Below are 27,406 nucleotides of genomic sequence, written 5' to 3'. Positions count from 1 at the left end.
TACTGTTCTCGTTGCACAGCAGGAGTTTAATGCAGCCAATACTTTCTGGTGCTGGCAGCTCTGATTAAGGCAGAAGTATTTAGATAAATAAGAATGATTGGTTTGACAAAGAAACAAAGTCAATGGCACTTGAGTACAAATCTAGTAATCGCTCCTCCCTGCTGGGAACACTAGTTAGCAGTGAGTTTTAACTGTGTACATGGTTGCTGAAGTGACATACACAGTGGCCCTGCGTGGTTTTACCAGTAGGTATTACTTTAAGAAGACCCGATAGGACAGTTCAAAACACTGACTGTCCCCAAGACGTCAGTGCATATGGAGGAAGTATTCTGACCCTGGGACAATCCCTACATTTGGGGTTCAGAGGCGTGGTGAACTGCAGAGCACACGCCCTGTCTTGGGGCTGCTGCAACTCAGATCCAGCCAGTTGCCACCATTAGGGAATGAGACCCAGGACTGCTGTTGCTTCCAACGTTTTCAGGTTGCCAATTCTGATCGGCACAGAAAGCTCTGCTGTATTTAAATGTTGGCTACTCACTGAACATAGGGCTTCTCAGGAGGCCTAAGTGGTAAAGAGCCCACCTGCCAATGCAGGAGACATAAGAGATATGCATAGATCCCTGGGTTGGGAAGATCCCCTGGAGGAGGGCATGGCTCCCACGCCCGTATTCTTGCCTTGAGAATCCCATGGATGGAGATGCCTGGTGGGTTACAGTCCATGGGGGATGCAAAGATCCCCATGAACTGATCATGTTCAGTGAATGCGACTTAGCATGCATGCACTCACTGAACGTGATCAGAAATTCTCAGGGATAAGTCCAGCCCATCTGCAGGCAGGAGGAGTCAGATGGGACTTTGCTTTGCTCCCTCTGCCTGGAACATCTGGGAACCTCTAGAGATCTATTTCCTCATGGTTTGGGATGATGAGCGAACACCTGGTGATCAGTGGTGGTGGTGGTGTGTGAAGTGCACATGCATGCACGCCTGTGTGAGCGCACGTGTATACCTGTGTGTATATGTCTGTGTGCATGGAACCTGGCTTGATTCTCACCCTGGGGCCCTGGTGTGTGTGCCACTGGAAACCTCTGGAGGAAGGAGGAAGGACAGTTTCCCACCAACCTGGCATCCTAACTTATCCACACCTAATTGATCACCAGCTGTGTCTTGGATAGAGCTGGGGAAAAGAGTTTGGCTCAATCCCTTAACCACAATGTATTTTCTTTTCTTCAGAAGTTTCCCAGCAAATTTTTTCCCCAAAGGGAGGAAGTGCAGTAAGGACCACCCCTGCTGAAGCAAATGAGTTCAAGATACTTCTATATTTTAACAGATCTCCTACTGGACTTTCTCGGTGATGGTGTGGGGCCCAAGTGCTGACAACTTGCAGGCTTATATCAATGGGTACATCCAAAATTTTTGCTCTGAGTCATTCCCTGAGATTTCACTTACAAATGCAAAAAGGGCATTGTGTATGTGTGTGCATTCAGTTGTGTCCAACTTTGGCCCCATGGACTGTAGCCCGCCAGGCTCCTATGCCCATGGAATTTTCCAGAAAGAATACTGGAGCAGGTTGCCATTTCCTTCTCCAAAGGCTCTTCCCGACCCAGAGATGGCACCTGTGTCTCTTGCGTCTCCTGCATTGGCAGGGGGATTCTTTAGCACTAGTGCCACCTGGGAAGCCCAAAAAGAACATCAAGCCTTGGCAAATCTAAAATTACTAGTTTATCTTTCATTTAAGGCATCTGAATGATTTAGATCTGTTCTATAAAATATGTGACTTAAGAAAATAAAATAAACCAGTATAATGAAAAAAAAAAAAAACTACTGGTTTATCTACACGTCATTCCTCTGTCAGTCTGTATGCTCAAAACACTCTCTAAGATTAGTGGGAGGGCTGCTGTCTGTTGAATATAACCAAACACAGAGTCATACATAGAAACACATAATTATGACTTTCTAGGAATGACACTAATGGGTTGTTGATTGATAGATGGGCTGCCTAGTGATGTTGCTGATAACCTGAGAGGTTTCTCTGTAAATGGTATTATAAGGACAGTCATTATTTTATATGAGATCATGGTAATAAAGATTGCTGTTTATAATTCAGTAGTCCTCAAGTGATCAATTAATGGAAACGATAAATAACTAAAAGAGAGCGTGCAGTTCTGGCTCGGGAAGTAAAGTAATTCTGTTAATTGAAGAAGAACAAGGTGATTTTTTTTTCCATCTTCACAGGCAAATGATTAAGGATACAACCTAGAGCTATTGGGCCTTGGAATCTATCTGAGAAAGGTGGTTTATAGATATTTGTATCAGGACATTTCTATTGTGTTAATAGGTACCTGTGATGTGTCTGTCGAACGTGTGTCCTCGTGGGGAGGTGATGTGGAGGGTGGGGGGCAGAGGTAATGTTTATGATTGGTTGAGTGCCAGGCACTGAGTCAGCAGCTGTCTATACACTGATTCATTTCATGCTCACAACATACTTGCAGGGTGGATTTTATTTGAACAATTATTTTTGGCTAAGCCATTGTAGCAAGTGGGATCTTAGTTCCCTGACCAGGGATCAAACCTGCACCCCCTGCATTGAGAGGTGAAGTCTTAACGACTGGACTGCTAGGACATTCCCTGGTCAGTTTTAAAGATGAGGACATTGAGGCCCGGGGAGGTTATTTGTTGACCATAGCTATTTAGTCAGAGGCCAGCCAGGGTTTGGGCCCAGAACTGCCCAGTGCCAAAGATAACTGATTTCTCCAAGTCTATATTACTCTGGGTAGGGTCATCTCCACTCATCGTTGTTGTTGTTGTTCAGTCGCTAAGTCATATCCAACTCTTTGTGACCCCATGGACTGCACCACGCCAGGCTCTCCTGTCCTTCACTATCTCCTGGAGTTTGCTCAAACTCATGTCCATTGATTCTATGATGCTGTCTAACCATCTCTTCCTCTGTTGCCCACTTCTCCTCCTGCCCTCAGTCTTTCCCAGCATCAGAGTCTTTCCCAAACATCAGCTCTTCACATCAGGTGGCCAAAGTACTGGAGCTTCAGTTTCAGCATCAGTCCTTCCAAAGAATATTCAGGGTTGATTTCCTTTAGGATTGACTGGTTTAATCTCCTTGCAGTCACTCATCATGGGTTAATAGGAAGTAAGAAGAGGGGTGTTGATGGTGCAAAACAAAAGATGAAGAGCATTTGAGCTGCACTGGCCCCTGGGCTCTTGGTTTGAATGACATTCTCAGGGCATTTGCAGAAAGGGAGGCACAGCCAGGCAGGAGAGTCTTTGCCATCACATTTTCTTTTGCCGCATTTTCTGCCACTTTGTCTCTCTCCACTGCTTTCAATCCCTCATTTCTGCTGTGTAGTCCCATATCAATAATGATTAATAATAAGTCATTAACCCATTTCTACAAGGCATTAATCGCCCTCCTTCCTTGTGATGGGGGACTAGTTTAGCATCTGTGCTCCTGTCACAGGGGTCTAGGGTCCCAGTGTTGTCCTAGAGGAACAGGCTATAGGCAGGCTCATTTGCTGGTGTCTTGGTCCAGTTTTGAATGTCCTTGGAAGACTATACACCTATTCTTTTCAAACACCAATATGTGTTGCAACATAGACTCTTCCAGTTCAAACTACTGCTATCGTTGCTTTCCTTTAACATTCAACACATCCATTCATTTATCTACTAATGTTATTGAGTCTGTGTGCGTGCTTAGTCCCTTCAGTCATGTCCAACTTTTTGCAACCCCACAGACTGTAGCCCACCAGGCTCCTCTGTCTATGGGACTTTCCCGGCAAGAATCCTGGAGTGGATTGCCATGCCCTCCTCCAGGGGATCTTCCTGACCCAGTGATTGAACCCACGTCTCCTGCATCTCCAGCATTGCAAGCAGATTCTTCACCACTGGGCCACCGGGGAAGGCTGTTATTGAATCTAACCGTAGACATAACTTGTGCTGGGTTTCAGAACATGATGGTGTAAAGCCAGAGTCCAAGCTCTGCAACCTGCAAGTTCAGTGGGGCAACAGATGATTCCTGAAGAAATAATAACAGAGATGATGGTTTGAAAGGAGACATTCTAGCAGGATCATTAGATTCTTCTCAGAGTCACAGAGAAGGCATCTCAGAGAATACAGCAGATTAGACGTGCCTGAAGGATATGCAAGACTTAGCACCTACAGGGAGAAGAGTTGGGGCAGCCAGTCTGGAACCACTTACGTATGCTTCCCTGTAAAGCTCACCAGCTGGGAATGGCAAAAAAAATCATGGAGAGATATGCAGAAGCCAAATGCTTAATGATTTGTTTAGATTAGCCAGCTTGAGATCTTAACCCAGAGGGGATAAACATGTCTTGAAGATTTCTATAGATGATTATTTAGGCAGTGCAGGAACGCAGACAGACTTGGAGGACGGTAAGACTAGAAACAGGGAGAGTGAAACGGCAGCCATGGAAAAAACCAAGGTTAGATATGCTAAGGTCTCTAATTATAGCCATGAGGAAGAAAACGGGACATGGAGAGAGATCTAAAAGGCACAATGAACATGGTTGGTGATTATTTGACTATGGAAGGCAGTAGAGTGAGAGAAACAGAGATGATCCAAACTTTACTGGCTTGAACACTGGAGAATAATTTCACTGTAAAAACTGAAGTCACTAATTTGCAAAATAAACCTATACACTTAAATCTTGAAAAGATAACACACATGTAGCATGCTAAAAGGAAATGCTCTTAAAAATTTGCTACCAAACATATTTTCTGAAGCCAAGGAGGCCAGCCAAGAAGCCGTGATTCTTCACTGTAGTAAAAAGACATTATCAGGGAGGAATGCTAACTCAAAACATGTGTTGAAAAAGTGGATGAATTCTTCAATGGCATGTCAACTGACCCTTTTTGTTTTTCCTTAGTTTTATACTTAATTTTTAAATCAAATTAACTTTTTTCCAATTTTTATTTCATATCAAGAACATAGTTTAACAAGACAAATGTTATTTCATCTTTCAATTATTCTGTGAGAATTTTCACTCGGATATATATGATTTAAAATTATTTTTTAATTTTCAAGATCTCCTTCTCATTCTCAAAGAAATTCCTATCATCTGCTTCTTTTCCATAAATGCAATATTATCCCATATCTCTAGGATACAAATAATAGTTTATAGAATTTTGTGATCTGAATTATCTTGGTTTCCTTTGAGTTTATTTTCATTTGTTACATCTCTCTCTCTCTTAGATTTCATGACTTTTTGCAATTCTCGAGCCATACTTGCCCTCCATTCATATTTGCAATGAGGCACTATGATTAAGTGTGATGGGTGGGACATGCCAACTAGGGAAGGGACTTCATTAAGAGTCCGAGGCAACGACCAGGCAGCTCAGAATGGGAGACACAATCTGGGAGACATAAATGCTCTTTACACAGTATTTCACCTAATTTTATTTTGAGCATCACTGCATACCACAGTCCTCCTGGGTATCTGGTGCCCTATACCCTGAGCTAGCTGCAAAACTCCTAGCTTCTCACTGGCTTCTCCCTTAGACGACACTAAGAATTCAACCTTCCCCACTTCACTAAGTGAGTTTCCACTTATTTGTCTTCCAAAATTTGTTGTAATCTTTGCTCTAGCAGGTTTATACCTTTTACAAATGCTTTGGTGGGACTCTGGGGGGTAGCAGAAATAAACCTGTGGGCTCAGTCTGCCATGTACAGCCAGAAATCTCGAGCTGATTCTAGATGATTCATTTACCAAGAAGACCAGCCCTGATGCCTTGATTTAAAACTCACTCTCTGGGACTTCCTTGCTGGCTCAGTGGTAAAGAGTCCATCTGCCAATGCAGGAGACTCGAGTTTGATCCCGGATCTGTGAAGATCCCACAAGCCATGGAGCAGCTAAGCCTGGGTACCACAGCTGCTGAGCCTGTGCTCTAGAGCCTGGGAGCTCCAACTGCTGAGCCTCTGTGCCACATCTACCGAAGCCTGCATGCCTAGAGCCATGCTCTGCAGCAAGAGAAGACGCTGCAGTGAGGAGTCTGCACATCCCAACTAGAGAGTAGTTCCCGCTAGCCACAATTCGAGAGAAAGCCTGCAAAGTAACGAAGACCCAACACAGCTACAAATAAACAAGCACAAGTTATATTAAAAATCTTAAAAAAATGAAAATCATTCTCGGGACTTCCCTGGCCATCTAGTAGTTATCACTTTACCTTCCAATGAGAGGGTGTGGGTTCTATCCTTGATCAAGGAGCAAAGATCCCACAGGTCTCTTGGCCAAAAAGCGAAACATAAAAAACGGAAACAATATTGTAAAAATTCAATAAAGATTTTAAAAAATGGTCCACATCAAAAAGCCTGCAAAAAAATAAATAAAAATCATTCTCATGTGGGCATGCTTTGATTTAGTTTCTAACTCTATACTATGAACATGGAAAAAGTGAGCTTTCTTTATAGGGAACCACTTAAACCATGTGGTGGAATATTGGAAAAATAATTAGGCTGGGGCCAGAACTCGATTTAGCCCCTCTCCTTCTGTTTTTCTTCCTGGGATAGATGTTACTGTTTGTTTCTACTGTGCAGGAATGTTAGGAAGACAGAACAAGATATTTGGGTGAAGCACACTTTGAGATGGTAGGAAGAATGATCAGTCAGTGAATTTAAGGTATTTCTTGGACTTCCCTGGTGGTCCAGGGGCTAAGGATTCCGAGCTCCCAATGCAGGGGGCCCTGGTTTGATCCCTGGTCAGGGAACTAGATCCCACATGCTGCAACTAAGACCTACTGCAGTAAAATAAATAAATGTTTTTTGAAAAAAGTTTTTTCTTTCTACCAGAAGAGAGCAAGTCTCAAATCCCTGAAAGATGATATTAAGATTTTTTATTCTTGCAGCTTTAAGGATGGATGGACATGAATTATTAACACTTTTCTGCATCATAATTTCAGAGGCACAAAGAAAGAGAGAAATTCACTTTTTAGTATTCAACTTGTTAAACAGTTCAACTAAATCCTTAATAAAGCATCTGGAGCTTAAATATTTTAGTGACATGTAAAACAGTTAAGTTATAAAATATTTAGATGGATTGGAGCTATTCTTAGATGATTGCTAGTTTCCTTTAAAATTATGGGACAGATACATGAATGGATTCACACATAGTATAGACTACCCTGGAAATGGAGTCCAGGGAGAGAGGTTTTCTTCCTTAATTTCAGCAGCAATGACTCTTTGCCACTCCATGGACTGTCCATGTAAATTGCCAGCCCAAAATACTGGAGTGGGTAGCCTTTCCCTTCTCCAGGGGATCTTCCCAATCCAGGGATCTAACCCAAGTCTCCTGCATTGCAGGTGGATTCTTTACCAGCTGAGCCACAAGGGAAGCCCAAGAATACTGGAGTGGGTAGCCTATCCCTTCTCCAGCAGATATTCCTGACCCAGGAATTGAATCAGGGTCTCCTGCATTACAGGTGGATTTTTTACCAACTGAGATATCAGGGAAGCCCCCTGAATGGGATACTTGTGCCTTAATATCCTCATTTGTGAAGTGGAAATAATATCCATTCCAAACGATGTCTTTTTTTTTTTTTAACTAATTCCCTGAGAAAAGAAAATGAGACAACATATGTGGTATTTACTGTTAAAAAAAAGCACTATAAACATGCAAAAAAAAATTCTATGTGTAGATGTGGGAGTAAATATCAAACTGTGTATTTGCATACATATGAATACATAAACAGACAAACACTGAAACCACTATCTATTGAAAAAAATAAATGATTTTTTTCTAAATATTGCTTGCCCATTGTCTAGCATTACTATTAAAACAGAAATAAGACAGTTGCTCTGTATACTCTTTTGGTTTATATGACTTGCCATTTACTTGCTGATGTCATCCTGATAGCTGTTTTTGCTAAAATCAACACTAAAGACTGTGTGTGTGTGTGTGTGTGTGTGTGTATACACGTGTGTTAATTGCTCAGTTCAGTTCAGTAGTTCAGTTGTGTCCAACTCTTTGTGACCCCATGAATCGCAGCACACCAGGCCTCCCTGTCCATCACCAACTCCCTGAGTTCACTCAGACTCATGTCCATCGAGTCAGTGATGCCATCCAGCCATCTCATCCTCTGTCGTCCCCTTCTCCTCCTGCCCCCAATCCCTCCCAGCATCAGAGTCTTTTCCAATGAGTCAACTCTTCACATGAGGTGGCCAAAGTATTGGAGTTTCAGCTTCAGCATCAGTCCTTCCAATGAACACCCAGGACCGATCTCCTTTCCAATGGACTGGTTGGATTTACTTGCAGTCCAAGGGACTCTCAAGAGTCTTCTCCAACACCGCAGTTCAAAAGCATCAATTCTTCGGTGCTCAGCTTTCTTCACAGTCCAACTCTCACATCCATACATGACCACTGGAAAAACCATAGCCTTGACTAGACGGACCTTTGTTGGCAAAGTAATGTCTCTGCTTTTGAACATGCTATCAGGTTGGTCATAACTTTTCTTCCAAGGAGTAAGTGTCTTTTAATTTCATGGCTGCAATCACCATCTGCAGTGATTTTGGAGCCCCCAAAATAAAGTCTGATACTGTCTCCACTGTTTCCCTATCTATTTCCCATGAAGTGATGGGACCAGATGCCATGATCTTCGTTTTCTGAATGTTGAGCTTTAAGCCAACTTTTTCACTCTCCTCTTTCACTTTTATCAAGAGGCTTTTTAGTTCCTCTTCACTTTCTGCCATAAGGGTGGTATCATCTGCATATCTGAGATTATTGATATTTCTCCTGGCAAATCTTGATTCCAGCTTATGCTTCTTCCAGCCCAGCATTTCTCATGATGTACTCTGCATAGAAGTTAAATAAGCAGGGTGAGAATATACAGCCTTGACGTACTCCTTTTCCTATTTGGAACCAGTCTGTTATTCCATGTCCAGTTCTAACTGTTGCTTCCTGACCTGCATACAGATTTCTCAAGAAGCAGATCAGGTGGTCTGGTATTCCTATCTCTTGAAGAATTTTCCACAGTTTATTGTGATCCACACAGTCAAAGGCTTTGGCATAGTCAATAAAGCAGAAATAGATGTTTTTCTGGATCTCTCTTCCTTTTTCCATGATCCAGTGGATGTTGGCAATTTGATCTCTGGTTCCTCTGCCTTTTCTAAAAGCAGCTCGAACATCTGGAAGTTCACGGTTCACATATTGCTGAAGCCTAGCTTGGAGAATTGCTCAGTCATGTCCAACTCTTTGAGACCCCATGAACTGTAGCCTGCCAGGCTCCTCTGTCCATGGAATTTTCGAGGCAAGAATACTGGAATGGGCACCCATTCCCTTCTGCAGGTAATTTCCTGACCCAGGGATGGAACCCGAGTCTCCTGCATTGCAGGCAGATTCTTTACTGTCTGAACCACCAGGGAAGCCCATATATATATATATATATATATATATATATATATATATATACACATACACACACATATATATATATACATACATATATATATTATATATATATATAATACTGGTTCAGAGTTACTAGATTGATTTAATGACCCACAATTTGAAAAACAATTGATCTAGGCATATGATTTTGGAATCTATAAAATGGGGATGACACTCTCATAAGATTGTTATGATGGTCAAATAAGACATTCTATGTAGAGGACACAGAGCTTGTGTTCAATGAAAGGTAACAGTTAATAACTGTCTTTAAAAACAAAGAAAATGAACACTGTCTGAGTCTGGGCATAGCCAGCATCTCAGTGGCCCAGGTAAGTGCTGCTTGAGAGTCTTTTTTGAGCAGAAGGCTGTGACGGTCTAAGTACAGGGTTTATGGCGCCAGGGGATCCTAAGAGGAATCCAGGTTAGAGTCATGTTGCTCTTCCAGTCCCTGACACTCGTCTGTCTTCTCTCCCATTCATTTTACAGGAAGATATACAGAAAATGTGATGTATAAAAGACTGGGCAGAAACTGCCATCTCATAGCGACCCTCTAAAGTTTCACAGGATGCTGCAGCGGGGAGAGCACCGAGCACACAGCTCCTTGCTAGGATGACTTGATGGGACTGGAAGGAGAGAGGGATCAGGAAGGGCTTGTTAGTGATGATGCAAGGTCTTGATTGAGCCTCTCCTGGCAAAACTTGGAGGGACATCAAGAGAGGGAGTCTAATGTTAATCATAGAATTATGGAACTGGTCTTAGGAGTCAAGGGCTGGTAAAAGTGCCTCATTCGACAACAGAGGAAACGAAAGCACAGAAAGGGTAGGTGACTCACACAAGGTCACACAGCTAACTGGAGGCCAAATCACACCTAAGGCCCCACTTTTTTGTTTCTGACTAGTGGTGTTTCCATTATAACATCTGACTTCAAGTAGCTCCAGTGATGTTCTGATAGTTACACTTTTTTTTTGGTCCTGAACCACTGAATTTCATTTCCAAAATATTTTGAGTTGTGGAACCCTGACTCTGAATTTTGAGAGCCAGTTCTTATGTCAGCTAAAGGACATTTTCAGCACTTCCCTGCCTTCTTAATCTCTGAATGGTGGAACGTCCCCCCTCTGCCACGTGCTTTAGAATTGAAAAGCAAAGAGAAACGTTATCTTATTTACACTTGATGCTGCTTCACCACTGAAAAGGGGCTTGACCTGCTAATTATGTTTCTTGCCATTGGATGCCACGTCCCTGCTGCAATCCATGCTCAGTGTCTCAATATCTGGTAGAATTCAGGTCTGCTCAACAGCCTTTTCCTAGCTCACTTTTGGAGTGTGTACCGAAAAGGAGACAGCACTGGGAGAAATTAATCAAACTGGAGATGGTGCTGCTGCTTAGTCGCTTCAGTCATGTCCAACTCTGTGTGACCCCATGGACTATAGCCCGTGAGGCTCCTCTGTCCATGGAATTCTCCAGGCAAGAGTTCTGGAGTGGGTTTGCCATGCCCTCCTCCAGGGAATCTTCCCAACCCAGGGATCGAACCTGGGTCTCCTGCAGTGCAGGCAGATTCTTTACCGTCTGCGCCACCAGGGAAGCCTGGATATGGTGCTATCAATAACTCAGAATATCTGAGACACTCTCCAAGCAATGGAAGGATTTTGCCTGCTTGCTGGGCCATTTCATTTTAAGAGGGCAGTGTCTCCCAAGTCAATGGCGTGTATCATACCTAGGCTGAATGCTCCCAGCAGCAATGTATCTGTGGTCCAAACTGATGAACTCTCTCACAGGGAGCTTGTACATCTCCAGATCCTCCACACACTCGTGGCCAAGGCACCAGACACAGGACAGAAAAGTCCTGGGAGTCTGGCCCTGAGTGGGCTTTCTTAGGTTGGCAAATGCTTTCAATCGCGGAGGAATGTTGTTATAAAAAAAATCTAGTGGTTTGTGGATTGTCTGGTTGTCATTTGGGAAACTTGATGAATGCACGTGCGTATCACAAAGATCTCTGCTCTTCAGAACAGTTGCTCCTCTCTGGAAGCCTTGATTGAGCTGGTGAGCTGGAGGGCTCAGAAACAAGGCGGGGACGAGACTCCATGGACCTGGCACAATCTGAGCTATCGAGATGAGTGGGGAGAGCAGTATCACTGTCTGCAAATGCTTCATTTTGTATAGAAGTAATTCACCATGGCTGAAATATTTCCTGAAGGGCAGAGAATCGTGAGGTCTAAAATCTTACCCGGTTGGCTGATTCTGTTGTCTGCCACAATGGAAGAGGCTCACAAATCAAAGCAGTCATCTTTCCAGGGCTAATGGGAATCTTATGGGTACCAAGGGACATCATTCTCGTTGCTCATTCCAGCCGGCATATTTATCCACAGTCAAGGGGAGCTACTTTGACAGTTCAGGCCTATCTGATGCAAGTCAAAAGAGCAGAGGTGGCTATTCAGTCTTGTCCTTTCTAATCAACCCTGGAATGCTTTCTCTAGAGGTGTTTATTTCTGGATGCATTGGCATATTTTGCAGTCACATTAAAACCTGGAGATTGCAGCTTTGCAAATGTAGCAAAATGTAGTTGCCCATTTCGAACAGAAAAGGGATGTTCATGCCAAGCCTCCCTTTTGCTCTCAGTTGCCTTGACCCAGAGGTTCAAAATGGAGTTCTTTGGAAAAGTCAGGAATACTCTCTCTTTAAATTTTTACTAAAGGATAGTTGATTAACAATGTTGTGTTAGTTTCAGTATATAGCAAAGTGACTTGGTTATACAAATATTTACTCTTTTTTAGATCCTTTTCTCATATAGGCCATTACAGAGCACTGAGTAGAGTTCTCCCTGGTGGTCTGGTGGTTAAGACTGCACTTTCACAGCAAGGGCGCATGGGTCTGATCCCTGGTTGGGGAACTAAGGTGGTACTAGAGGTAAAGAACAGCCTACCAAAGCAGGAGACATGGGTTTGATCCCTGGGTTGAGAAGATCCCCTGAAGGAGGGCATGGCAACCCACTCCAGTATTCTTGTCTGGAGAATCTAGAGGAGCCTGGCAGTCTATATTCCACAGGGTCGCAAAGAGCTGGACATGACTGAAATGACCTGGCATGCACATGGGGGACTACGATCCTCAAACTGTGGCCTAAAAATAAATAAATAAATAAAAGTCACTCTTGTGTTTGTATTGAGCTTGTGGTTGGAGCAAGTCTAGGGGCATTTACAACTTTTGAATGTAGATATTCTGATGCTTCCTCTATGGCTCCCAAAATAATAAACATAAAACTTAAAAAAAGTTAAGAACGAATGTCTTTTCTGGCCTCATTTTAAGAGAATGTGTTTTTAGGAATGAAGACTCCCTAGAGAGGTTCCTATTGAGTTCCTCAAAGAAGAGAAAGCGGACCCTTCCAGAGATTACGAAGCACAAGTCTCTGAATGAACTCTTTGGGAGTTCTTTCCATAATGAGTCTGTCATCTGTGTTCCTGCGGAGCCCTCAGCACTTACAGTGATAGCTGTTAAACACGTTTGCTGAAAATGACTTTTTGCTGGGCTGCAGTTTCAGCTTTGCTGTAACAATTGCTTTTTGTATCATGAGTATATTTTGAAGAGTGTGTGTGGTTTTTTTTTTTTTCTCTGCAAAAGAACTGCAGTTCAGTTCCTGTGTGTGTGTGTGCATATGCATGTGTGTGTTTGTTAGTCGCTCAGTCGTGTCTGACTCTTTGCAACCCCATGGACTGTAGCTCACCAGGTTCCTCTGTCCATGGGATTCTCCAGGCAAGAATACTGGAGTGGGTTGCCATGCCCTCCTCCAGGAAATCTTTCAGATTCAGAGATCAAACCCGGGTCTCCCATATCAGCTAGAAAGGTGCCCTCTGGTGAAGCCCATGGAGACATTTAGGGATTAACTCTTCTGCACCTGTGGGACTCCTCCTGCCTCAGTTCTTACTGAAGAGCTACCGGCAACAAAGAACTCTGAGACAGCCTTTCCCACCTACCCCAGCCTCTGGACCCCCCATACCACTGCTGGATGGAGTAGATGTGAAGGGCACCTGTTTGATGACTCTGGACCTCATCACCCAGTTAATGACAGTAACAAGGGGAGGGAGGGAGAGAAATGTGGGTAAATTGGAAAAGAGCTTGTCCAAGGAGCGAGCATTGACTTGCTGAATCCCACTCCTCTAGAAGGGGGGGGAGGGGCCGCTGCCCAGGACCACGCCCACTGAGGGGTTCCTGTAAGAGAAACTCCATCCCCTCTACCACAAGGAGATTCTGAACTCTGCTTCATGTAGGTGGGACTCAGGGAGAACAAACTCAGGCCTTAGAGAAGCTAAAGCTTCTCTTCTTCAGGGACTTCCCTGGTGGTCCAGTGGTTAAGACTCTGAGCTTCCAATGTAGGGGACTTGGGTTCAATCCCTGGTCAGGGAACTAAGATCCCACATGCCTTGTTGCACAGCCAAAAAGTTAAAAAATGAAACAAAACAGAGTGTGGACTCAGGTCTCCTGCCTGCCTGGAGTCTGGAGGGAGGAGGCTGATGGCCTGTGTGGGGTCAAAGGCTGGGAACAGCGCTGTACTGGAGAGGGCTGTCAGGACAGATGATGTGTGAGGTCCCAGAGGTGACCACATGGGGAGTGAGAGGACTGGGCTCAGCTTGGGCAGTCAGAGACTGAGCAGACAGAGGCCGGACGTGCAGGCGTTGCAGGAGGCCTTATGGGTAAGCAGTGGAGGCCCATCTGTCCACAGTGATGGGTCTCACAAGGGGAAAGGCCCACAGATTAAAAAAAAAAATCCTTTTGTCCATGTTTGCGACATAAAGGGACTCTTGAAACTGTCGGTTACCTACAGGTGAGCAGAAAATTCCTGCTGGAACTTTCCTCCCCGAGCAGGGTCTATTATACCAGCTCCATATAGCAGGAAGTTTCCCAGAGGAAACCCACACCACGTTTCAATTCAGCTGGTCGAGTCTGAACCTGTTAGCCTGTATAAGGATTCATGTGGACTGCTTCCTTCTGTGAAGTCTGAAGACCAGGTCTCCTGACCAAACTCACTATGTCATGTGCTCATCAGAACATACAGGGGCAAATCTGGGAGAAATGGACACTGTCTATCTCCTCCCTTTCTAGCTCCCAGCTCCCTCCACCCCTCCACCCTCCACCTGCCACCCCAGGGCTGACTGCTGATTCCTTCTAGCTTGAGTTGGAAGGAGTGGCAAGTGGGTAATGATCTGGAGGCAGCTAGAAGACGCCGGTAGTGACTCAATACAAGAAATGGATGGTGGTGTCAGCAACTTCGTTGAAAAACAAAGGGAGGGTCTCAGACCTTCTTGAGAAGTGTGGAGTGATGTGGGATGTTTTGGAGGAGTGATAGTGTCTTCTTTTCTGTGTGTCTTTCTCTAGCTTCTGTCTGGAGTCTCTAAACACACCAGGTCATTTGTTTAGCTGTGTTTTCCTTTGGTCCTAAGGAACTTTTTCCTCTGATGAAGCCAATCCAAGAAGCTACAGGCTGGGCTTGGAGAGTCAGAAGGCAGAGTACGGTGCAAACAGGAAAGCAGATAAAGACTGGTGAGTGGGGACTTTCCTGGTGGTCCAGTGGTTAAGAATCCGCCTGCTAATGCAGGGGGCACCGGTTCGATCCCTAGTTCAGGAAGATTCCACATGCCACGGAGCAACTAAGTCCGTGTGCCACATCTACTGAGCCTGTGCTCTAGAGCCAGGGAACCGCAACTACTGAAGCCTGGGTGCCCTAAAGCCCATGCTTCCGGACAAGAGAAGCCACCACAAAGAGAAGCCCGCGCATAGCAACGAAGACCCAGCACAGCCAAAAATAAATGTGAATCAATTAATTAATTAAAAAAAAGATTGGTGAGTGACATTTGTGCATGCATACAAATGACTCGCTGCACCAAAGTGGAAGAGAAACTGTGATTTGGTGCTGCCGTGTGAGGGATAAAAGCTGAAATGTCAGAAACATTAACAAGATGCATACGAGAATGTCCTTCTCTCAAATGTCAGACTGGCAACCAGTCTGGATTTCCTTTCCTTTGTAAATGTTTTTCTTCTTTTTCTTTTCCTGGGAACTGAAGGTGATCCTTTACTGCCACATTTTCCCATTTTCACTCTAAAGGCAATCTGTTCTACGCTGTCCCCCCCGAGGGCTGAAATGACTTCTATGTATATTTGATTGACTCTACACCAACACTGTTTGTCAGGAAAGGAAGAATGGAGGTAGGGATGAGAAGGCAAGTTGAAACTAAACGCATTTTTGAACTCTCAGAGATTTAGAAAAATGGAGGAAGAGAGTAAAAAAAAAAAAAAGAAGTGAGCACCGTGTTCATTTTCTCCCCTTTCTCATCCTGCGAACATAGCTAGGCATGCTTCTCAAGAGTCAGCTGGTCCTGAGAATTCCAGCTCCATCTGTCCCTAGCTTATGACCTCAGGCCAGTTACTTTAATCTCTTGGTGCTGCTATTTCTGCATCAGTAAAATGAGGTTAAAAATAATATTTACCTCATAGAGTTGTTGTAAGCTAATACACATAGATAACATGAAAGGATGCCTGGTACAGAGTTGGTGTTAGGTATTTGTTAGCAACTGTTACTTCTTCATTTTCTGTAATTTTCTAGTAAGTTTCTGGATCTTTAGCGATGTGAGGTAGGAAAGGATAGGGAGAAAAAAAAGGTCAGGTCCAACCTCCAGTGGGTTATTTGTGGTCTGTAGCAATATCACACCCCCACATCCCCTCCTTTCATCATCTGTGTTTTTTTGATAGCATTAGGGAGTTGGTTACGTGGATGAGAGCTTGAATCTTTCTGCTCATTTATTCATGTATCTGTGTTTGGTCCTTTATTGATTATGCGACTTAGGGCACTATGCAATGTGCAATCTGTACAGAGGAGAGAATTTTCCCTTAAGGAGTCTACAGCCATTTAGTTAGTGGTATAAATCATTAACATCTAATCAGGCTCACAAGGGAGGGGATATATGTATACCTATAGCTGATTCACACTGTTGTATACCAGAAACCAACCCATCATTGTAAAGCAATTGTCCTCCAATTAAAAAGTCTAATCAGAAAAACTATGTTTGGAATATTCTGTTAAATCCCAATAAATAAAACTAATCAGAAATGGTCTAAAATATCACATGACATCACCTATATGTGGGATCTAAAAAATGACACACACACAAATAAACAAACGACACAAATGAACTTATTTACAAAAGAGAAATAGACTCAAAGAGATAGAATACAAACTTATAGCTACCAAAGGGGAAAATGGGGATAAATTAGGATTAACAGATACACATTGTGTGTATCTGTGTGACTCTTTGCGACTCCATGGACTGTAGCCCATCAGGGAATTCTCCAGGCAAGAATACTGGAGAGGATTGCCATTTCCTTCTCCAGGGGACCTACCCAACCCAGAGATCAAACCCATGTCTCTTGCATTAGCAGGAAGATTCTTTACCACTGCACTGCCTAGGAAGCCCAACAGATTACACATTAGCATGTATAAAACAGATAAACAACAAGGAATTAATATATAGCATTTATATATTATGCTATATATTAATATATATATTAATATGTAATATAATTAATATATTGAATATAGGGAACTATATTCAATATCTTGTAATACTCTATAATGGAAAAGAATCTGAAAAAGAATATATATATAATAATAAAACTAAATCACTTTGCTGTATACCTAAAGTATTATAACATTATAAATCAGCTATACCTCAATTAAGAAAAGAAATGGCCTAGGAAAAGTATTTTGTGAGAACAATTCAGTTTCTGCACTAAGAGGCTGTATCTTTAGCCATATTGACATATGGCATTGGTCTTCAGGCTACAGATGTGGTCTCTTGTCTCTTCATCTTTACCAAGACCTTCCTTTGAAATTACCTGGCATTTTTCCTTATGTTGTGAACATAAGCTCCCTGTTCAAGCTTAGATCAAACATTTTTCACTTCGAGTCATTCAGTGAATAGCTACTGAATGCCTGGTATGAACCTAAACACTCTGAGTCTGTTTTAGCCAAAACCGTTGGAGATTATGAATTATCTGGATACAGACTTTAATTTCCTATTTCATTTTCGGTTGTATTTTCACTCATAAACTATGCCTTTTCATTTGTCATCTGGGCTTTACTGAGATGAAGTATGTGGCCACTTTTCCAAATCAGGAATCTAACAGACGACACACTTTCTCTTGAAAGTCGATCAATCATTTCACTGCAAGAAATAGAATCCATTTTTAATTTGATTCTTTTTATAGGCTCAAAAGGGATTCCCAGTTGGTATAGTGGTAAAGAATCTGCCTGCCAATGCAGGAGAGACAGGAGACACGGGTTTGATTCCTGGGCTGGGAAGATTCCCTGGAAGAGGAAATGGTAACCCACTCCAGTATTCCTGCCTGGAGAATTCCAAGGACAGAGGAGCCTGGAGGGCTATAGTCCATGGGGTCCCAGAGTCGGACACGACTGAGTGCAGCACAGCCTCAGCATGGGCTCAAAAAAGGTTCATGTGTTAAGTGTTTTTGAACTGCTAGCAAAATTTTATCAGGTCTTCCAATATATTATACTTCACTTAGACCACTAATGGTGATAAGCTTGATGGTAATTAAGCATGTCCAATAAATGGAAAATTATGGGGTAATGTTGTACTTTGCAAAGAGAACTTAATGTTTGATCTGAGTCAGTCACTTACTCCTCTGTTCAATTTTCCTATGGTGAAAACCAGAAGTTTATCACGGTTAAGATTAAATGACCTTTAAAGTTCTTAGATCCCTAAATTACTAGGATTCTATATCTGTGTTCTCCAATATGGTAGCCGGTGGCCACACATGGCTTCTGAGCACTTGAAATGGAGCTAGTCTAAACTGAGATGTGCTCTAAGTATAAAATACACACCAGGTTTTAAAGAGTTAGTATAAAATGAAGTATGTAAAACAGTTTGGCTACATTGGGTTAAATAAAATATTTTATTAAAATCAACCCTACCAACGTGTTTTTATTTAGTATGGTTACAAAAAATTCAAAACTGCTTTTGTACCATTTTAGACCTTCAGAACAAAGGGATCATAATCTATCTTTAGGGACTTCTTAATGTGTAATGGTTAGTGCTTCAGTATTGAGATCCTCATGCCTCTAAAAGTCAAGTCAAAACTCATATCTATCCAAAACTAATACACCCTGCATGGGCAGATATTTAGCACCTAGTAACTCTTTTTAAAAAAAAATTATTTGTGTGCATCAGGTCTTGGTTGAAACGTACAGCATACAGGATCTTTTGTTGTGGCGTGGGAACTCTTACTTGCGGCATGTGGGATCTAGTTCCCTGACCAGGGATGGAACCGGGGCCCCTGCATTAGGAGTGCAGAGTCTTAGCCACTGGACTACCAGGGGAGTCCCATCACCCAGGAACTCTTAGTTACTCTCCATGGGGTCCATGCAGTCCATGGGGTTGCAAAGAGTCAGACACGACTGAGCGACTGAACTGAACTCTCCGTTGAGGTCTTGTGAAAGTTCTGTGGTTACAATAATGAACGTTCACCCCTATGCTTATTGTCTCAACTATATCAAAAGATTATCAGGAAAGACACCAAAATGTTAACAGTGATCATTTCTGGCTAGTGGGGTATTGATTCATTTTTTGATTTTTTTTGTTATCTTTCAGGCTTTCAACAAACAATGAGGGCTGTTATGCTTCTTCATCAGAAAAATTTATCTTTAAATTTCAGTGTGAATGAGCTCTAGAAGTGTATAAACATCCTGAATATGTAAACAAGAGATCAACTTAAGAGGAAATATTTCAACATGCTTTCATCTGCTTTGTTCCATTTCCAAATTTTCTATAGTGAATAGGCTGCTTCTACTAAGGGAAAAAGTACACCTCATTTAAAAACTGCACTATCCACCTACCCTTTTAACCTTAAACCTAAGTTAATTTGAATGATGTTTTCCTTAGAACTGACACTTCTATCTCTGCTGTATTAGACTGTAGAAGAAATACTTGAGGTTTTAGCTTCAGTCATATGCCAGAATAGCTATTTAAATATTTTTATACTGTCCACCAGAACAGCATTTAGTTTGAGTCTATGCAGGAGATGGGGAGGAAGCTCCAGGGATATTTGAATATGTCATCATGTAAGTGGTTTAGGTTTTACTGCAACAACGTTCATGCAAAGGAGTGCCATTTGCATGAGTCTTGCAGCCAGAACAAGGATAACACTCCTATGTGCTGTCCAGACCAGCTCAGACTGCCACGGACATGCACACCCAGGAGGGCTCTAGCTTCGGTACACACACACACACACACACACACACACACACACGCGCGCGCGTGGTGCGTCCCATCCCAGTCCCACTACCCATCCCCTGCAGTTGCTTTTCTCCCTTGCCTTCCACTCTCAGAGGTCAGACCCACTGCCCAGCTTGCTTCCAGTACCACGGGGTGTGTGCAGGGCTGTGGCATCCGTGTGTGGGTGAGCGAGACCCATGCCAGCTCTGCTGTTTGCCCTGCTGCCTCAGGAGTGAGCTGGGCTTCTCAAGGACTGCCAGGTGTGACAGGTTAGCCTGGCAACGTTCTACTCATTTAATTTCTTTTCTTTCTTCTTGAAGACAAGTGCCTCTTTCCAGTTCTCACGAGGCGACAGCCTTTGGGAATAAGGGCACTCGGTGTGTGCATGGCAGAACTTACTGTTGGTGGTGAAGATGATCTCTCCCTCCTGAGGGGCGGGATCTGGGTCCTGGACGACCTGCAGGGCTCCCACAGTCCGGACAGCAGGGTCCAAAGTGACCGAGCTTTCGTTTACGGTCGTGTCACTTGCGCCTGTGATCTGGTTGGTGGGCGGACCTCCCAGAGATCCCTCGTAGTCGGTGGGCAAGTCGTCCAGGCAGTCGGCGTTGGGCTGACAGGAGCAGAAAAGGACCTGTTCTTAGTGGGCATCATCAAGTTAGGGATGAGATGTCTACAGCCTCAATATTTTGTCCTGCTGGAGACTAAGTCTTTTACTGTTTCTTCCTGAATCACTATATTTAAAGACATTCCACAATATAGTTTCTGTAATTAACATGAAAACATCTTCCAAAATTTTCTTTCCAAAGTCTCTGTTTAGATCTAGAGACCAGGTTTTAATTCCAGGAGTAATAATATCCATACATTAATAAAATTAGTTAAGGGGAATAATATGACATTTATTTATAATAATAGCTCTTCCTTATATATAGTGTTTACTTCTCATAATACGAAGTAGATGACAGCCTGATAATTTGCCCCAAAGACCCATATGTTGTTTGCAAATGAACTAATGGCAAGAGAGGAGAGACAGAATAAGACTCATTGTGAATTGTTCACCAGAGATATACACATACATACACACACACACACACACACAAGCATAAGCATTTGTTGTTAGCATAAGCCAAAAAACCAGCTGGAGAAAAAAGTCCTATTTGTAGAATATACAACTGATCACATATTTATCAAATTCTCTAAATTAAAATCTTAAAAAATTATAAAAAATTACAAAATTATAAAACACTGGTGGTCTCACCCAGTGTAATTACCTACTCACTACAGGACTCTTGCCTCCCCTAATCCTTCACAGCTCCACTTGAAACACATAGAAATGGGGGGCTTCCTATTTGGTAAGGCAGCCTGTGTCACCAGCCTTGTAAACTATTTTCTTACTGGACTATCTTACAGTCTCACTCTGGTTATAGTTCTGCTGGCTGAAGTGGTATTGAATATATGACTATCTCCTCCATATGGCTATGACTATATGAATATATATATATATTCAATTATATTTGAATATATGACTATGCTCCTCCATGAGCAGCTTTTTAAAAATGATTTTCAATTGTTCTGCCCCTGCCCAAACTCATAAAAATTATTTTTAAAAGTTGGGGGGGGTAGAGAGAGATGATCTTGAGAAGTAGTAGGAATAACTACTTATTAATTTTTTTGCACAGTACTTTGGCCACCTCATGCGAAGAGTTGACTCATTGGAAAAGACTCTGATGCTGGGAGGGATTGGAGGCAGGAGGAGAAGGGGACAACAGAGGATGAGATGGCTGGATGGCATCACAGACTCGATGGACCTGAGTCTGAGTGAACTCCGGGAGTTGGTGATGGACAGGGAGGCCTGGCGTGCTGCGATTCATGGGGTCACAAAGAGTCGGACACCTGAGCGACTGAACTGAACTGAACTGAACCGAACAGCAACATTGCCTTGAGTGATGACAATGACATGGCTTTGTATCCTTAAAGGTTTAAAAGGAGAACCCTGCGTTGACACTGATTGAATTAACATCACAAAGACCAGATTGGGTGCAACGTTCAAAGAGAAAATCTACAACTCATGGACTCACTGGGAGCACAAAGCAAGGAATTCAACCTACTAGACTTCTGTGCTGGATTTCCATTTTGAGTCTCCTGAGCTCCATACCTGCATTTCCAGCAGTTGGCTGGAAATCTCCATCATCCCACAAAACCCTCAAATTCAGCTCCATTCCCTCTCCCCTGTGTTCTCTTTTCTTTCTGCTTTCTCCATCTCCATTGCCAGTGAGTCAATTCATTGAAATTCGAGTGGTCAAAAGTCAACTCACAGAATTGACCTACTGAGAGGACTGGACACGAGCAGGAATGTTCTGAACACTTTTCACCCCATTACCAGTCTCCTCATCTCCCTACAGTTTCTTCCGCAGTATGCTCCATTCTCCACTTTCTCACCAGAGTACTTAAAAAAAACCATAGGTATGATTTTTTGTTTTAATCCCCTAAAGAATGAATGATAAGCTCCTTACTATAGCAAACAGGCAGTCTGGCTCCAGCCTACTTTTCTGACCTTACCTTCAGCCTTTGGAATATCTCCACTATTTCAGTGCCCTAGCATGTGCTGTTCCTCTACTCAGGATGATGTTTGTCCCAACCATCCCCTTGCCCTCGCCCAGGCCAGGGGTCAAGCTTACCCTGGTGAACTTCTACTCACCCCTCAGATCCCAGGCCAAAATGCCTCTTTACTGAGTGGTGCTCCCTCCCAAGGAGTCACCTTTGTAACTGTAACTTTTCACACTTCTCCAACTCTGCTGAACTCATTTGTTACTGGGTTTGTCTCACTCCACTAGTCTACAAGCGTTTTGTTTTTTAATTCCAATTTTATGGAGATATAATTGGCATGGAATATTGTATTAAAATTGTACAACGATGTGATACACGTACATATTGCAAAATGATCGCCACAATAAGTTTAGTTAATATCCACTGCCTCACACGGTTATAAATTTTTTATTCTTCTGATGAGAACTTTTAGGATCTACTCTCTTAGCAACTTTAAAAAATACAACACAGTGTTGTGAACTAGGGTCACCAAGCTGAACATTATATCCCCAGGTACTATTTAACAACTGGAGGTTTGTACATCCTGACCCCCTCACCCAATTTCACCTCTCCCCCCACCCACCCCCCCGCCCCACCTCTGGCAATCACCAATCTGTTTTCTGTTTTTATTCCATGTGCATTCCATATACAAGTGAGACATAAGCTTCTTAAAGTGAATCAACTACACTGATCTTGAATTCTAAGCCCTCACATAGTGCCTGACAATTATTAAGTGCTTGATAAATGTCAATTGGGAAATTTTATGTAAGTCTCAGTTTATTGCTCTGAAAACTTGGGAATATTAGTATCTTCCCAGATTTTAGATCAATGAAGGGAAGATTTGAGAAAATACTTAAAAAATTCAATTTTTGTGCAAAGCTAAAGTATACCTTTGAAGGGTAGCAGAATGTGCAACCCCAAAATATGCTACTTTGGCAAAAGGATTGTTTTTCATAGAAACAATTGAGAAGTAGGTAAAGAAAGGCTCTCCCCACCTCTTGCCTAAAAGTAGAACATAAATTTGTAAGGGTGTCTCTCTCTTCTACTAGGAGGAGGACATGCTCATCGTCAGCTGCTGGGTGATTTTGACACCAAAATGGAACGTACAACAAACCTGACTGACATGCCCTTATCTGCCATTGGTTCCCCCGTTTACTTAACTTTCCACTGTCCTAGAAACTCAAAGTCCTTTCCTTTTGTCTCCTCACTTCTCTAAAAATTTCTTGCTCTTTTTTTTTTTTGGCTGTGTGGCATGGCATGTGGGATCTTAGTTCCCTGAGCAGGGATGGAATCCATGCCCTGTGTGTTGGAAGGGTGGAGTCTTAATCACAGGACTGCAGGGAAGTCCCTGTTGCTGCTTTTTGAAAATGCTATATAAGCTGAAGTTCTAACCAGCTCTGGGAGTCACTCATCACCAAGTGCTGCTGTGCCTACTCATGGCTCATATATTCATATACTGTTTGATTTTCTCTTGCTAATCTGTCATTTATAAGTCTCATTTATAGGGACCAGTTGGCGAACCTAGAAGAAAAAAATGACTTTTCCCCCTCCCCTATTCTATGTAAAGATGCTCGTGAGCATGTCCATTTGTGTGGGGGTAGCAGGGAGGAGTTCCCGGTAAGGATACTGTGCTGGTTGGTCTTCCAGTCATAAACGTCTGAATGTGACCACAGATGCAATAACAACTGATATATTTTTCAAAATGTTGACTTTGCTTGTTGATCACGTTCCTGCTTTCTTTCTTTTTTTCTTTGTATGAAATTATTTTTATTAATTTTGATGTAGCATGTTCACTTTTACTTCGTGGACTAGGAGGAACAGTGTTATGTTTTTAAGAGAAGGGAGTAGAGGAAAAGAGAAACAGTGGATTAGCTCAGGGAAACTGTTAGCAAGAGCAGGCATGAATAATTTGGCTTAGCTATAGGATTAATATTTAACAGACCAACCTTACAGAACCTCACGGTTTATATCCACTCAAAATGGTTCATCAAAATAGAGTAATATTTTGAAAAGAAAACCACTTTATACACCACTAAGAGAAATTACAGTCATAATGTTTAGTAAGAGATGTCAAAAGCCATCTGTAAGTGAACAGCGTATAGGTATTCAAATTCAGGTTAGCAGGGAAACTCCTCAAATTAACCAACTGCTAAATAGTTAGGGACTAGTGAATACACCAACTCCATGGGATTTTCTATTCATTAACAATCATCCTATTCATACCAGGGTAATAGTGACCGGAGACCGTGCTTGCTAGGATAAAAAAGGCCTGTGATATATGGTGCCTTACAAGAGTGCTTAGTGATGTGTTCTGTCATTCTGCAAAGATACCCCTCAACCTGACTGGAGAGAAAGGAGGATGAAGCTCCTGAATGTAGATAAAGGGATGAAAATGCTCTGACAATAAAGGACTCCCCCACCCACCCCTTTCAGTTCAGTCTTTTATTTCTCTTGGCAAAATATAATGGGAAAAGATACCATTGTGATAGGAATTTCGCAATCCATGAGCCTCACTCTCGTTCTTTAGCTCGTTTTAGAGAAACCTCTTTCAAAAATGAAAATGTCCCCAGCCCTAAGCTTTCCACTTACATTTATTTGCCTTAGCGCACATGCAGACACAAGACTACTCAGTTAAAAACAACAGAAGAAAGACCAAAATCAAACACAAAACCCTATATTTGGACGATCTAGTGGATCAGGATTATAGCCAAGTCTTTGGTGAATGGACATTCCTCAAAGGAGAATCAGGGTGAATTTCATAAACACCCCTCTGTGACTGGCAGCCTTCCCACTCTGAAGGCCTACAAAGCCACAAACATTTACTGAGCTCTAAGCACGTGTAAGGGATCCAGAGATGAAGGACCAACAGGCACCAATTATCAGAGAGGCTGACAGGCTCTTTTCAATTTTCTTTGATGAGGAAGAAATGGCGCACAAGGAGTTTAAAAAAAATTATAAAACAACTTCTTTGAGCTGCATGAAAAGGGTTTCAGTTAGCTATAGGAAGTTTTTCCTAATTGAGAAGGCTGTGAGCCTGTCCATTTACACGGGGGGTTCTAAGAATGGAGTGAAAACATCTTCTCTTTGGTATAATGTAAGCATGGTGCTACCATGCTTAAAGGTTTGGAGAACAGCATCCCAAATTGGTCCCTGATCCAGACTTCAGTACCATCCTCCAGGACAAAGCACCAGGGAGGCATGGGGGCAGCCATATGCCTCTGTGCTGCATGAGAGGCAGCCTGCATGCCTGCCTTCTTCTTCATAGAGGACGTTCTGTTCTCTGGGGCCAGCTTGGGTGGTGTCATGTTCCTGTTTGACTGGCCTTTAAGAATCCTTGGCAAAATCCAAAGATGCTACTGACTTTTACTTTTTCGCAAGTGGGCTGAGTAAAATCCTATCCAGACTGGACAAGAAACAAACTGTGGCCAGGATGCCCGACTGCTAAAAGTTAAAATGTTATTCGTTTCTGGAAAGAGGCCCACAGGCCACCCAATAATTCCCTTTTAAAAACAATGATTAGCTGTATTCTTGAGGCATGTACAATTCTCAGATATTTACAAGGCCTGCAGAAGTTATACTTTCCCAGAAAAAAGTCTGGAGTGGAATGCTATTTAGTATAAACTGTAACCACTGGGGGTGGTTTGGTTTCATTGTCCTGACCAAGAAGCTCTGGGGTTGAAAACTGGGAGCTTTGGAGATATTCTTAAGCAACAAGGCCTAGGTTAAACGATGTGACTGTCTACCTTTAACTGCAAACATGTTAAAGATTTTAGAACCCAGATACACACATACACACATGTAAATACACACATACATACATTTCCCTCCTCCCTGGTAAAAACCAGTTAGAGCCAGATATGTGAAACATGCAAACAGCGAGTTAAATTTTCTAAGTCATTAGTATCTGATAGAGATGCTGGGGCTTTTGCTCATAGTTCATGTTCACTCTCATTGATTTTCACCTTGAATTTACTATGCATTGACAACACTGGTCTGAAAATTTAACACATTGCCTTTTAAAATCTAGCTCAAAGCTACAGTCACACAAGTTGATTTGTGTTTGGTGTACTGAGTGTAAGAAAAAAAAATCAGCATACAGCTGGCAGAGGCAGCTGGTACAGGGCAGAAAATTCAGCCAGTCCGTGACCTCATGATGCTTCAGGTATACTCTGTGCCAACAGTCACTCTGATCTTCCTGGGATAATTAGCCTTTTGGCATTAAATAAAGCCTTTGATATCTGAGCTGATCCTTTCTTCTTCAGTGACATCTTGGGACTTTAAAAATTCTATTTCTTCTCTGCCATGAGTAGTGAGGAGTGACAAGACGGAGGCTGCAGCAAAGCGGCGGGGGTGAGGGGGAAGAGGGTCTCTGTACCCTGCTGGTCTAGCTTCTCTTAGACGGCACCTATGCCGTTCTCACATCTCTCCACAGCCCTTAGGTCTGGTGGCCTGGCTTGCTTCCTGCCCTCGTGACAGCAGCTGGTGTCTCACAGCCACCAGCCCGTGGCCTTCACTCGATATGAGCCCGGGAAAGTCCTTCCCTGGAGCATCAAGCCAGCCTGCTGGGGGATGTTGTGTGCACGGGGTGAGAGACTGAGTTTGCTAAAACATGTAACTGAGGGAGCCAGCTTGATGGGAGTGGGGGAATGTAGGGCTTCTGGCTCTGGTTTCCTGCTCTCTCAAGCTCTTGCAGAGATGTGAGTTTAGCAGAGGCCGCCGAGCCAGATGCCCAGAGGCTGACCTCTCTGCCCCTCGTCCGGAAGAGCTTGTCTCCTCTGGAAGCTGGGCGATGGAGGGGGAAGCGTGGCGGCTGGGTCTGCCTGACGACGGTGCAGGTAAATGACAAGAGAGTGTCATCAGCGTAGCCCTGGCCTCTGCTGGGGTCCGACCCGCCGTCACCCACTGCAGCCCAGAGGAGGAGCCCGTGAGCTGCTCAGGCGACATCTCAACTCACAGACAAAACAACAAACACGGTGGGAGGGTCACAATGTTCTCAGATAGAGACAAAGGGAGAGGAGAAATGTGTCCAGATGGGAGAGTGCTCCCAGGGCCTCATCACGTGATGCCACTGCTCTGGGGTCGAGGGGACACAGACAACCCGGGGTGCTGTTTTCTCCCTGTTGAGTGGGAAATGTGGAGACA

At 43.1% G+C, this 27,406-nt stretch overlaps 1 protein-coding gene across 2 annotated transcripts in view; it reads right to left on the bottom strand.

The window, feature by feature from the left end:
* Nucleotides 1-27,406, bottom strand: part of RNF150 (ring finger protein 150) — a 285,623-nt gene that overhangs the window by 34,286 nt on the left and 223,931 nt on the right. For both annotated transcript variants that reach the window (XM_055549671.1, XM_055549672.1), the window contains exon 6: nucleotides 20,081-20,291. In XM_055549671.1, coding sequence (XP_055405646.1) covers nucleotides 20,081-20,291 — 211 coding nt within the window. The remainder of the gene's footprint in view (nucleotides 1-20,080; nucleotides 20,292-27,406) is intronic.

The sequence above is a fragment of the Bubalus kerabau genome, chromosome 16 (assembly GCF_029407905.1).
Source record: "Bubalus kerabau isolate K-KA32 ecotype Philippines breed swamp buffalo chromosome 16, PCC_UOA_SB_1v2, whole genome shotgun sequence".
Taxonomy (NCBI): Eukaryota; Metazoa; Chordata; class Mammalia; order Artiodactyla; family Bovidae; genus Bubalus; species Bubalus kerabau.
Note: the sequence above shows the minus strand (reverse complement) of the source record. Positions and strands in the feature narration are given on the sequence as shown.